This window comes from Agelaius tricolor, unplaced genomic scaffold (assembly GCF_023055355.1).
Source record: "Agelaius tricolor isolate 1412-34295 unplaced genomic scaffold, bAgeTri1.0.p SCAF_11, whole genome shotgun sequence".
Classification (NCBI taxonomy): domain Eukaryota; kingdom Metazoa; phylum Chordata; class Aves; order Passeriformes; family Icteridae; genus Agelaius; species Agelaius tricolor.
This window is the reverse complement of record NW_027269271.1, coordinates 1660191-1672325: the sequence shown is the minus strand read 5'-3', so window position 1 is coordinate 1672325 and position 12135 is coordinate 1660191. Positions and strand designations below refer to the sequence as shown.

At 55.7% G+C, this 12135-nt stretch overlaps 2 protein-coding genes across 15 annotated transcripts in view; one reads left to right on the top strand and one right to left on the bottom strand.

The window, feature by feature from the left end:
* PRRC2C (proline rich coiled-coil 2C) overlaps positions 1-5872 on the top strand; it is a 70106-nt gene extending 64234 nt beyond the window's left edge. For all 13 annotated transcript variants that reach the window (XM_071435731.1, XM_071435735.1, XM_071435742.1 and 10 more), the window contains 2 exons: positions 364-490; positions 4027-5872. In XM_071435731.1, coding sequence (XP_071291832.1) covers positions 364-490; positions 4027-4296 — 397 coding nt within the window. In that variant the 3' untranslated portion in view covers positions 4297-5872. The remainder of the gene's footprint in view (positions 1-363; positions 491-4026) is intronic.
* A 2797-nt stretch (positions 5873-8669) lies between these two features.
* Positions 8670-12094, bottom strand: MYOC (myocilin). Of its 2 annotated transcripts, XM_071435771.1 has the most exons (4): positions 11317-12094; positions 10770-10889; positions 10532-10683; positions 8670-10402 (listed from the first exon to the last, which is right to left on the bottom strand). In XM_071435771.1, the coding sequence occupies exons 1-4, from the start codon at positions 11816-11818 to the stop codon at positions 9899-9901; spliced, it is 1278 nt and encodes a 425-aa protein (XP_071291872.1). In that variant the 5' UTR covers positions 11819-12094; the 3' UTR covers positions 8670-9898. The 2 variants fall into 2 exon arrangements, with proteins under 2 accessions (XP_071291872.1, XP_071291871.1); XM_071435770.1 differs by having other exon boundaries at positions 8670-10683; positions 11317-12093.
* Positions 12095-12135: the final 41 nt, after the last annotated feature.

Genomic DNA, 12135 nt, shown 5'->3' with positions numbered 1-12135 from the left:
CAAAGAGTGACTGCAAAGGAGCAGGACTGAACATAAAACAGCAGGGATGGAAACTGCATCTAACATCACAAATCTGACATCAGTGTTTGTGTCATGAGTGCTTGGGGGAAAGGGCTCTTTCATACACACATGCCCTGGACCCTCTTCATAGCCTCAATATTTCTGATTATGCTTTCTCTTTGAATTCTGAAGTTCTGAGGTTTTTTGAGCTTCTTATATAGAAAAAGTTTCACACTTTTTTTTTTTTAATTCAGAGATTGATTCTTCCCCCCTCCAGTGCTGAATTTCTAGTTAAGTTGTAACTGGGGCAGAAACATCGTCTGAATGAAAGCAGTTGATTTTAACTGGAGTTCTTTCTTTTAGGGCCAGTTCTACAAGTCCTAACAATCAGTCCAATAAAATGAACAGCATTGTGTACCAGAAGCAGTTCCAGTCAGCAGCTGCAGCTGTGAGAATGACACAGCCCTTTCCTGCACAGTTTGCACCACAGGTAGGTGATTGGTGGCTTCCTGCAAACAGATTTGTTCTTCTGTGTCACCTGGTGGCTCTGACTCGACTCTGTCTCCTCAGGCTCTCTCATGGGGAGATACAAAATGGAATCCTTAAAATGCAATGGTGTAAGAAACCAAGATCAAAGCAAAAAATTACCTCTCTGATCTTGCTTACAAGCAGTGCTGATTTTGTGGTGTTTAATTTAGAGTTGTGTGCAGGCTGAGGAATTCAGTCCAAGTTGTGAATGATGTAGAACAGATGGTGGTGTGGCTTCCCCAGGCAGCTGTAATTTCTCATCCTGCAGAAACAGGTCATCTGCTGGGGAAGGGGAGAAGCTCAGTGTCTCACAAGGGTCCCAGTGCATATTTTACACGTGTAAGGACAGAGCAGATGTGCAGCTCTGACGTGTGGAAGGAGCAGTTCAGGTTGGAAGGGATCCCTGAGGTCACACGAGGCAGGGCTGGTGGCAGAGGGGCTGATCTGCCCTGGCACTGCAGGGAGCACAGCTTACAAGGGAGCTGCAGGTGCCTGGAGCCAGGCTGCCAGGGAAATGGAGCCTCTAAATAAAAGTGCAGGACATTCCTGTCTTCCTTTGAGCATTTGGAGTGTTTGACTGCAGGACTTGAGATCTGATTTCTGCATTGTCACTGGCAGAAACTGCCTCACCTTCCTGGGGCTGCCTTTCACCAGTGGCTGCTCCACTGCCCTGTCAGGGTCTTTCCCTGCTCACAGGCTGGGTTGAAGTTGTTGCTGAAGCTGTTGGTGCTGCAGGGCTGTTTTGCTTTTGCAGTTCCAGCCTGTTCTCCTGACATTCATTCATAGCAGAGTAGCAGCTTTTTCCCCTTTGAGATAACACCAACCTGCAGTCGAGTTGGCAGTTTTCTAATTGAGAAATGTCTCTTCTTGTCGTTTTTCCCACACTTAGATCTTATTTCAGCCTAACCTGCTCCCTCCATTGGTAAGAGCCCCATTTACTAACACCTTCCCAGCAGCTGTTCAGAGGCTGCTGGGGGTTCTGCATAGTCAGATGCCATCTCAGATCAGCACAGGCCTCATGAGCCCCCCTCAGGCACCACGTGTGGCCAGAGGTCCCTGTGGATCAGTGCCTGGAGCCAGAGACACTCAGGCCCAGGCTGTGCTGAAGGCTGAACGAGATGTGAAGGTCAGTGTGTGAACAGCAGGGCTGTGAAAAGCAGTTCAGTCTGACAGCTCCCAGGCAGGCTTGGGGCTGCAAGTCATGGCTTTAGAAAGTGCCTCTGGACCCCAAGGCAGCAGCCAGGCTCTTAACAGACCTTTTCTGAGTCCTGGTGGTTTTTAGTAAGAGTTTTAGACTAAAATATTCATAGGGAGTTCCTGTCTCAAGCAGTCTGGTGGTCAGCAGCTGTGGAAGAGCCAAGGCAGAGTGGGGTGTCAGAGCCTGCTTCTCCTGGAATGAGCAGTGAGGCTGCACTCCTGCCTCTTGGCTGTCCCTTCACCCCCAGCTCCTCCTGTTGCAGCCACCCCACTCCTTGGGCACTCTGGAGAATCTTTCCCCGTGGTTTGAGGTGCCTGTGGTGAATTCTCTGTGCTAGAATGCAGAACCTGGAGCACTCTGCAGAACAGGGGGCTGCATTTCAGTGGCAGGTGATGACAGTCACCCTAACTTGTTACAGCACTTTGGGACCCTTCAGTTCGAGGCAAACTCTTCTTCCAAGGCAGGAGTGCAGGGTGGGACATTGCAGGGTGGGACATCTGTGTGGGGACACTGCTGGGCACTGTCTGTCTGTCACAGCCTGAATGCTGCAGAAAGGTTGCTTGAGCAGATGGTGCTCAGGGGCTCCTTTGTCTGCTGCCATGCCTGGAACCTGTGCACTGAGGTGTCAGAGCAGGACAGAGTTGTTCTGGTTGTGCCTGGCTGGGGAAGGACTGATTAACCCTTCAATTCCAGGTGGTTGGTCCATTTCCTACCACCAGTTCATGCAGCCTGTAGATGCTTACCAGGTGATGATTAACAGATTGTCCTGAGTGTGCACTGAATGTAGCCAGTCAGAGCAAATCCTGACACAGTTCTGGTGTCTTCAGTCTCCTGCAAACACTGCTGAGAGCAGTGAGAGTTACTCTGTTGTGCTTGATTTCTGGTGATCAAGTCATCCAGCCTTAACCTCAGGGCATGGCTGAAATTTGGGCAGAAGGTTTCAGGTGTCCCTCTGGCTCCAGTGAAATCAGGCTGTTGCTGCAAACGAGAGTTCACAGGTTTGTTTTCTGTTCTGTTGCTGCTTGACTTACTTGGAGCAGATACAAAGCAGGAGAGCCAAGGCCTCTTGTTCCAGACTTCTGCTGTTTTGTCTCCCTGTTGTTGTGTGTGTGTGTCCCAGCCCTCTTTCTTGTAAAAAAGCAGAAAATATTCAGAGAGGTACAGGGAGGTTTAGTGCCTGTATTGTAGTTGGGGTTCCTTGTGTTAAGGTACTCCTTTTGAATTTAAAATAAAAAGGTGTTTGCACTGAGCTTTTATTGTTCAACTTCTGAATGATTGAACTCTTGATGAGTCTCTGCAGTCTGGGCAGGACAGACAAGTGCTTGCTCTGAAGTGTCTGATCAGTATCAAAATGGTAACTGGAAGGTGTCACAGGGGGGATTGCACAGGTGCAGGTCAGGGTTGCTGGTAGGACTCAGAGGAGGAAAGGCAGGCAGGCAGTTTGTGCTGTAGGATTCAGAGGAGGGAGGGAAGGAAGGAAGGCAGTTTGTGCTGTAGGATTCAGAGGAGAGAGGGAAGGCAGGCAGGCAGTTAGTGCTGTAGGATTCAGAGGGAAGGAAGGAAGGCAGTTTGTGCTGTAGGATTCAGAGGAGGGAGGGAAGGCAGGCAGGCAGTTTGTGCTGTAGCATTCAGAGGAGGGAAGGAAGGCAGGCAGGCAGTTTGTGCTGTAGGATTCAGAGGAGGGAAGGAAGGAAGGCAGGCAGTCTGTGCTGCTCAGGGATTGCTCAGAGCAGGAGGCAGATGAGGCTTCAGCTCACCCAGAGCACAGCTCTGACCTGGTTCATTTCCATCCCAGTGCAGGCTCAGTCTGTGCCCAGAGCCACGGGAGGGAAGGGCGTGCTCAGACTGTGCTGCTGGGAGAGAGAGCCCCGTGCTCTGAAGGGCAGCGGCAGCAGCAGCAGGGACAGCTGGAGTGGGCCCAGGTGGGGCACAGCTGCTCTGCTCCTGTCTGACCTGTGAGCAGCTCCAGCTGCTGTCAGCAGTGCTCCTACTTGTACAGCTCTGCGGTAGCAGTGGCATGAGAACAGCTTGGGTAATACTTCACACTGTTGTCCCTGGTCCTCTTTTTTTGGGGAAGGGCTAGGAAGAGCAAGGCAAGCCTAGGCATGATGTTAAACTACTGCTGAGGAGGCAGGCACCCAGCCCTGGTGACATCAGGGCAGCAGCAGGATGGACACTGCCTGTCTAGGAAAACCTGGCCATTGTGTTCAGTCCTTCCCCTTCCATATGAGAAATGCTTGTGAAGTCGCTCCAGTTCCAGTGCCCTCTCTTCAGTAAACTTACTTTCTCCCTCTCTTAAGGCAAAGCAAAGAGCAGAGGTCCTTCAGTCCACCCAGAGATTCTTTTCTGAGCAGCAGCAGCAGCAGCAGCAGAACAAACCCATGGGAGGCAAAGCCCCCAAAGTGGAGGAGAACGGGAGCAAACCCAGCGAGGCAATTGCTGACTCTGCAGGAGTCTGCCAGGACAAAGGCGAGGAAAAGGCCACCCCTGCGCCTGCTGCCACACCCAAACCCGTCAGAACTGGACCAATCAAACCTCAGGCAATCAAAACCGAGGAAACAAAATCTTAGAGGCTGTGTTCCCGTGGAGGGGGAGAGGGGAGGGTGGGCGAGGTGTCAGCAGCGTCAATTGGTGGCCCGAAGGATGAAGAGCAGCCTGCCCTCCCTGCCGGGCTCTGAGCAGCCCCACAGGGCGTGGGTGCCAGCAGCAGAGGTGCTGCCAGCAGCAGAGGTGCTGCCAGCTGCTGTGGTGCCAGCTGAGGCCTGGCTCTCGGGGTCACACCTGCTCTAACAGCATGAAGGCTGCTTTGGGGTGTGCACGTGCCTCACGTGTGTGCCCCGCTTGGCTCGCACCCGCCTGCTCCCCAAAGGCACAGCCCGGAGCAGCAGCGGCGGTGGGGAGGCATTTCCTGGCTGACACAATGACTCCTTATTCTCTTCAGGCTCTGATCTTCAGCTGCTATTTATCTTTTTATAAACCCATGAGTATGACAACATGCAGATCTGAAGATGGTGCTGGGCCAAGTAATGTGTGTTAAGTTTTTAGTGACTTAAGAAGCTTCTCTCTTGTATAAACAGAGGGATCCACACACTTGCCACACGAGGCTTAACCTAACCCAGAGTAACACTGGCAGTGTTGGATTTCCCTCTGAAGGCAGTGCTTTGCTGGCTGCTGCTGCTTGGATGACAATTTACTGCATTTAGATCACCATATGAAAAAGCTACTTGGCCACCTGTGTCCTCTCCACCCGCTGCCCCCTCAGTGGCTCTCACCCCTGGAGTTGAAGGTTCGTTGCATCAATAGTCAGAGTTGTTCCGTTCACCCCTGTCCAGCTGTCTTGATATGATGCGAGTGGTCCCTAAACGGTTTCCAGTTTCTGTCTGTAACACAGCAACGAGCACTTAAACTGTGCCACGAGAATAAAAGAAACCTTATCAGATGAACGAGAGTTTTATCTCAAAGGTGCATTCTTTATATCAGAGCTGCGTCGCACCACCTCCTTGCCCACAGTGTGCTGGAAAGTAGAATCAAGTCAAATAAATGCCTTTTTAATTGTATCCTCTAGTATTCTAGCTGTAGGACAGTACTGTATACTTCTGTGAATGTAAGATATCCTGTACCTGCTTATGATATGTAGTAGTGACTGTGCTATACTGGAGCTGTTTTTAATAATGTTATTCTAGAGGTTTTTTTCCAGACAATGATTGAAAAAGCTAATAAAAAGCACCAGGTACCACATCAGTAGCAGAATTTGCTGGTTTTTTCTGGGATTTTTTTCTTTTTTTTTTACGTTTTTTGGAAGGAAGAGTTGAAAGTCTAATGTGTATAATTTTGTTCAAATGACTGCAGAAGCTGGAAAGGCTGTTGCTGCTATTGATGCCTAGTGAATCGCTATTGGTTATCTTTTTATATAAATATATATATAATTTGAATTTTTGGAAACTAGCTGTGATGTCAACTTTGGAAAAAAGTATCCCACTTGTAGTGTGAGTTGGCATTGTACAGAAATTAACAGCCATATTGGTCTAGAAATGTTAAACTTAATTTTTTTTCCATTTGTACAGGGGTAACGCACTGTATGAAATATGTACGGTCTTATTTACATGGGTTTGATTACAGAAACTAATAAAGTATTCTCTAAATAAAGCCCCTGGCTGCTCTCGTGATTGCTGCAGGAGCAGAGCGGCGCTCCCAGAGAGAGGCTCCTGAAGGAAAATGCTCCCAGAAGCTCCTTTGTTATCCTGGCGCTTTCCAGCCCTTCTCCAGTCAGGGGCTCGCAGGATGTGGCCACCACTTGCCCCAGCAGAAGCCTGGGGGTGTTTGCAGGGAATTCCATCCCCAGCTGATGGAGCTGGGGCTTGTTCCAGACAGGAGCTGGGATGTGCCCCTTGTCCCATAGACCAGTGAGTGACAGTGATGCCTTAAGTTGGGGCTTTCATATTTTCCAGATTCTGTACTGCATTAGTTCATAACTCTGAACTCCATATAAAGTGTTGGCAGGTTCTCCTCACAGCTCAGTCACACAGAACAATCCTTTTCCAGCCCCAGAACCAAGGGCACTGCTGCAGCTTCAGGCCCAAAAAGTGCAAACCAACAGGGAATGGAGGAGAGCAGACAGGGAGGATGGGACTGCATCACCTGGAGCTGGAATTGGACAATGAACCCCAAGATGGAAATGGACCAGAACTTAGAAAAGTGTGAAAACTTGTGACCCAGGGTCCATCTTGGGTGGAGCCCCGGCCAGATCTTGTACTGCCCAAGGTGTATCCTGTGAAGGCCTTTAATAAATCCCTACTTTATTCCTTTAATAAATCCCTACTTCATTCCTTTAACTCTGCCCAGCCTCTGCTCCAGGGAGCCTCCCAAGGCATCAGCAGCAGCGGGGGACAAGCAGGAGTTCAGGGAGCCCTGGCCACCAGAGGGAACTTGCTTCCCACAAACACCAGGAACTTCTGGTGTTGCTCTCTGGGCAGTTGTTCCTGCCTGGGGAGAAGGTGCTGGCTGGCTCTGCACCTCTGAGAAAGGGAGGCTGCAGCCAGGAGTGCTGGGCTGGCTCTGCAAGCACCACCTTGGGCAGGCTGACCTTTGGTCACAGGTGTCGCTGCCAGCCCTGGGTGGCTTGGGAAGCAGCAGCTTAGGGCCACCAGAGGAGCTGCAGTCCTTTCCTGCCCAGGTTGGTTTTGTTCAGGGTAAAACTGCAGCAATATGGAGTAAATCAAAGGTGCTGGAATCCACAAATGCAGCTGTGGGCAGAAGGAACCTCTGAGCAGGTCACACTCCTTGAGGTAAATGACCTTTTTCACAAGGATCTGTATGAGCACAGCTCAGTAAATGCTTGGGAAGGAGGGTGGACATGGGACACTGAGTAAATGTGGACACTGCTTCCATCCAGAAATGTGCTATAAAAGTAACTGAGTTGTGGTGATGTTTCCCTGCTTTGAGGTTGCCTTCAGCCTGTTTCATCTTAAAAGGACACCCCAAAAATGGGAACTCGTTCACCAGAGTTCTATTTTTAAGGAAGTGCTGCTAAAAGGATTCATGTTCAATTCTGTAATAATAATTCCATTGGGAAGTCAGAGGAATTTCCCACAGTCGGCTGTGGGAATGTACCAGGCCTTGGACTGTTTTGTGCTCAGAGCAGAACAAGGGGAGTATTTCTGCAGAAGTTTAATTAAAGTAAATGCTTGGGCATTTTGTGCCTCCAAATAACCCAGGTTTGATGTGTGCCTCTCCAAAACCCCAAACCACGCCAGCTGCCTTGAGGCCAGGTGGAGCTTTCAGTCATTGACCCCGGTTGATTGAATATTTTATGACATTTAATCAGATAACTTTGCTCCTGGCTATTTACACTGGAGTAGCTCTTGCTTTTTTTTAATTTGAGTGGGATTTGGTTTGTAATCTCTTTTCTAGGACTGTGGTCATCAGAAATAATTGTGCTGAACCTCACAGAAATTAGGCAACAATTTTGTTTGGGGAATTCAATTTTTTTTTTCCTTAATAATGCTGAGGCTGTGAAAAGGTCATAACTTTTCTCCAGGGCAAGAGCCAGAGGGGGTTTGAATGTGACTGGGGCCAGATCCAGCAACCCCCTGGGCTCAGGCTGGCTTCTTGCTGGGATGTGGGCAGGGAGGGCTTGTTTTCCCAAAGCCTGTTAAGTAAAGCAGTGTATTCAGCGCTGTTCAGCTCCAGCCCAGCTTTCTGGAAATCCTGTGTACATTGGCTTGTCCTCCTTTATTTTCTCAGTCAATTAAGAGATGCACTTCCCGGCCTGAAAAGGCCCCGGGGCGGGGTGGAGCTGTCTGCCCTGGGTGTCTGCCCTCGGTCTCTGCCTTCCGTGTCTGCCCTCCGTGTCTGCCCTGCGTGTCTGCCCTCGGTCTCTGCCCTCGGTCTCTGCCCTCCGTGTCTGCCCTGGGTGTCTGCCCTCCGTGTCTGCCCTCGGTGTCTGCCCTCCGTGTCTGCCCTGGGTGTCTGCCCTCCGTGTCTGCCCTCGGTGTCTGGGCTCAGTGAGGCGCTGCTGCTGCTGCCGGGGCTCTGTGCAAGCCCTGCGCCCTCACCTCCCACCCAGCTTTGGGACAGAAATGCCTTTGGGACAGAATTGCCTTTCCCCACCCTTGGTGGCAGGTTTGCTGGGCTCTGCTGGCCCTGGCTGCTGCCTGCTTGGCTCTCCCCTGCCCTCACCAGATCCTGCCCTGGCCCCAGGGCTCCCCAGCTCTGGCTGTGACAGAGACAGGGCTGATGTGTTCCTGACCCTCCTGGGACCATCGCTGGCCCTGCCTCAGGTGAGATTCCTGCCCAGGAGCAGGAATGGGTCTTTCAGCCTCCTCCCTCTTCGTGCTGGGCTCCCGCCTGCTGCCCCCCCTGCAGCTTAGCAAACATTCCTCACATGTATCATCTCACTTTTTACAACCATCTCGTATTTTTCCAAAATAAAGCCTGGGGATGATGGATTAACCAAATGCTTCATTGTGATATGCAAACATACAGTGCTGCTACACTCAAGAAAACAGTGTTAGTGTCAGGACAGCAGTGGGGTGAAGCCTCCCACTGAAAATCCCTGCAGGTGATCATCACAAGTGTCCCACTGTGTTCTCTGTCCTTTCCCACTGCTCCAATAACTGGTGTACTGCTGTCAGGAGCTGCCTTCCAAACTGTGGCATTTTCCTGCTCAAGGCTTTGCAGGTCCCCCCCAGCACCTCCAGCCTGTAGGTGCATCAAGAGGGGCACCAGCCCACCACACTCCTTGGAAAACAGGCTTGGCAGCACGAGGTGTGAGGCAGCAGAGATGCTGGCAGTGTTTATTGGGCCAGGACCCCATGTAGCCCCTGGGGAATGTGGTTGCTGCTGCCCCGGGTGCCAGAGGGGGAAAGAAGCCTCCTCCTAGAAGCTTTCTACAATAAACAGATAAAACAGCGTGGTTTAGACTGGCTGGGGAGAGCTGCTGGCCTGGGATGGCTGCAAAGCTGAAGCACATGGCTGGAAGGGCTGGGTACAGAGAGGCCACCCGGCTGCAGGGTGCTCTGCCAGCACTCCTCACCCCTGCTCTCTTGGCTGCTTTTTTTCCTCAATAAAACAAGGCTTGTGCAATGTGTGTCTGTGTTTTCTCCTGCTTTTGAGCCTACTCGATGATTTTTGGAGGTGGCTGAGCTCCAGGATGCCCTTGGGCACTGGGAGTGTGGGATGCCAGTGGAGGCTGTGGGATCTCTGCAGGGCTGGAGCCTGGAAACAACAAACCCTGACCCCACAGAGGGGGTCGCTGCTCACAGCTAGGGGAAACACGTTTATTTTAAGGCAGGATCCTCCTGCACAGCCCTTCCACCACCTGTTCTGCCCAGCCCTCCCCATGCCTGAGCCCTCCCTGCTCCACATTCATGGCCAGGCTGGGTGCTCAGGGAGGCGCTGGAGCAGCTCAGGGCTGGGCACTGCTGGAACTCACCCGAAACCCACCGGGGCTGGTGCGAGGCACTTCCCTGGCTCTGCCAGGCTCTGGAGCAGTGAGTGCCTCGCCTCCCTCTGCCGCACTTGAGCACAATGCGCTGTGGCGGGGCAGCGTGTGGCCCCCAGCACCCCCGAGGCTGTGTGAGGAGGCGCTCCCGGGGGAAAGGGGGAGGGAAGCAGGTGCCGAGGCACGCACCGAGCTCCCGGGGGCTGAGCCGGCGCACTGCCAGCCTGGGCTCACGGCCGGGAGAGGCGGACGGGGTAGGTGACCATGTTGAAGCTGTCCCAGGCGAAGAGCTGCCGCTCGGCAGGGTTGTAGTCCAGCATGCTGAGGTAGCGGAAGCGGTTCTCGAAGGGGATGCTGAGGGCCCGGCTGGTGCCCGTGGCGGTGTCGTAGGCAAAGTTGATGGTGGCGTTGGGCGCCGAGTAGCTGCTGACGGTGTAGAGGGTGCCGCAGATGAGGAAGGAGTTGGCCACCCCACGCTTGCGGATGTTGGTCTCCCAGGTCCGACGGATCTCCAGCGTCTCGGGGTCCAGCTTGGAGAGGACGATGGCTCCCCGGGCCTTCTCGGTGCTGTAGATGACCCAGAGCCCCGTCTCATCCACCGCCAGGTCGATGTCGGTGTAGCCCCCCCAGGAGTAGGGGTACTGCCCGTGGTAGCCGGCGCCGGGGATCTCCCTCTCGGCCGTGATGCTCTCTCCCCGCAGGTCGTAGCGGGCCACGGAGCGGGACTGGCGGGGCTGGAAGAAGAGCCCGCCGCGGTAGATGACGGCCCCCGTGCTCTCCAGGGGCCGCGGCAGGATGTGCACCTTGGCGGGGTAGCCCCGGGCCAGCTGCTCGGCCTCCTCGTACTGGAAGAGCTGGCGCACCTCGGTGCCCACGGTGTCCACACGCCAGGTGTTGTCCCGGGTGAAGGGCGGCACGGGCTCGGGGTCCTTCATCCACACGCCGTACTTGCCCGCGATGGAGTCCGCCCGGCCGAACACCACGGGCTCTCCCACCCACAGCAGCTGCCCGCAGCCTGCTCGGGGACAGGACGGGACACGGAGCGGTCACCGCCAGCCCCTCGGGAGCGGCGGGGCGTGGGGCCGGCCCGGCTGCCCGTACCTGAGTCCTCCTTGCCAGGGCGGCCGAGCGCCGCCTCCTCCAGCAGCCGGGACACGGGAACCTCGCTCCTCTCCGACTGCAGCTCCTGGTAGCTCAGGGGCTGCGGCTCCCAGCGCGGCGCTGCAGCGGGGCCAGGCACAGCGTGAGCGGGCTCAGCCAGCCCCCCTCACCGCCTGCCTGCCCCTGCCGCCCTCGGGGGACTCCGTGCCGGGCTGCTGCCCCCCGAAATGCAGATGCTTTGGGCATCCTGCCACCCCCTGCAGCAGGGCACATCTGTGACCGTTCCCTTTGGGGCAAACTCCTAAGAGCCCGGATTAGCACGGTACCCTGCATCCCCCCTCTGCTGTGGGGCAGGCGATGGGATGTGGCGGGGTGGGGAGGGAGGCATGGGGCAATGGGCTGCGACCTCCCAGCACGGCTGAGCCCACCAGGGTCCCCAGGAGCGGGGGGCAGCAGTGGGGGCACAGCACGGGGGCCGCACGGGGGCCCGGCTGGAGAGAAGGAGCCGGCGGCAGGGACGCGCAGGGCTCCCGGCCCCGGCACTTACCCTTGGCGGGGGCACGCAGCGTGTCCCGGCCGGGCCCCTCTCTGCCGGGGGGGCAGCGGGCGGCCCGCAGCCGGGTGATCTCCTGGGCGCTGCTCTCCAGCCGCCTGCCCAGCTCCTCTTTCTCCCGCTCCAGCCGCCCCTTCTCCTCCTCCAGCCGGGACTTGGCCCGCAGCAGCTCGCCGTACGCAGCCTCCAGGCGGGAGGCCGCGGCCACTTGCTGGGGGTCCCGTGCGCCCCCCGGCTCGGCTCCCCGCGGCCCCGAGCCCCCCGCTCCTCGCTCCCGGCTCTCCAGCCGACTCAGGCGGGCGGCGAGGGCGGCCAGCTCGGCGCGCAGCTCGGGCACGCCGCTGGCAGCCTCGGGGCAGGCGGCCTCCACGGGGCTGGCCACCGTGAAGGAGTAGGTGCAGTGCCCGGAGCTGTCATGGGCGCGGCGGAGGAAGGCGGTGTCCGCCCGGCCGCCCAGGGCCACGGAACCCCAAAGCAGCAGCCAGACCCCCAGCATGGTCCCGGAGCCGCCCCTCTGAGCGCGCCGGCCACCGGCGCCCGCATTTATAGAGCAAGAGGGTCGGGGCGGCGGGGGGCGGGCGAGCCGGAACCTTCCAGATGCCTGCGGGGGCACTGGCACTGCCCCGCCGCCTCCCCGGGGCCGCTGGCCGAGGCCGTGTGCCAGGGGTGACGCCGGGGCGGGCGGGTCCGGGGCCGAACCCCACGGGGACCGCTCGGGTCCGGGGCCTGAACCGAACCCGCCAGCGCCGGCCCCGGCCCCCCCTCAGAACGGCCCCGCCTCAGAACGGCCCCGCCCCACCTCGGGCTGGTCCC

Bases quoted from the DNA above. Each gene is read 5' to 3' on its own strand.
- MYOC (XM_071435770.1), bottom strand. From the start codon at position 11,818: ATGCTGGGGGTCTGGCTGCTGCTTTGGGGTTCCGTGGCCCTGGGCGGC. The intron at 10,890-11,316 runs GTAAGTGCCGGG...GCCCCGCTGCAG, and splicing joins GCTGCGTGCCCCCGCCAAGG to CGCCGCGCTGGGAGCCGCAG. The intron at 10,684-10,769 runs GTACGGGCAGCC...GTCCCCGAGCAG, and splicing joins CCCTGGCAAGGAGGACTCAG to GCTGCGGGCAGCTGCTGTGG.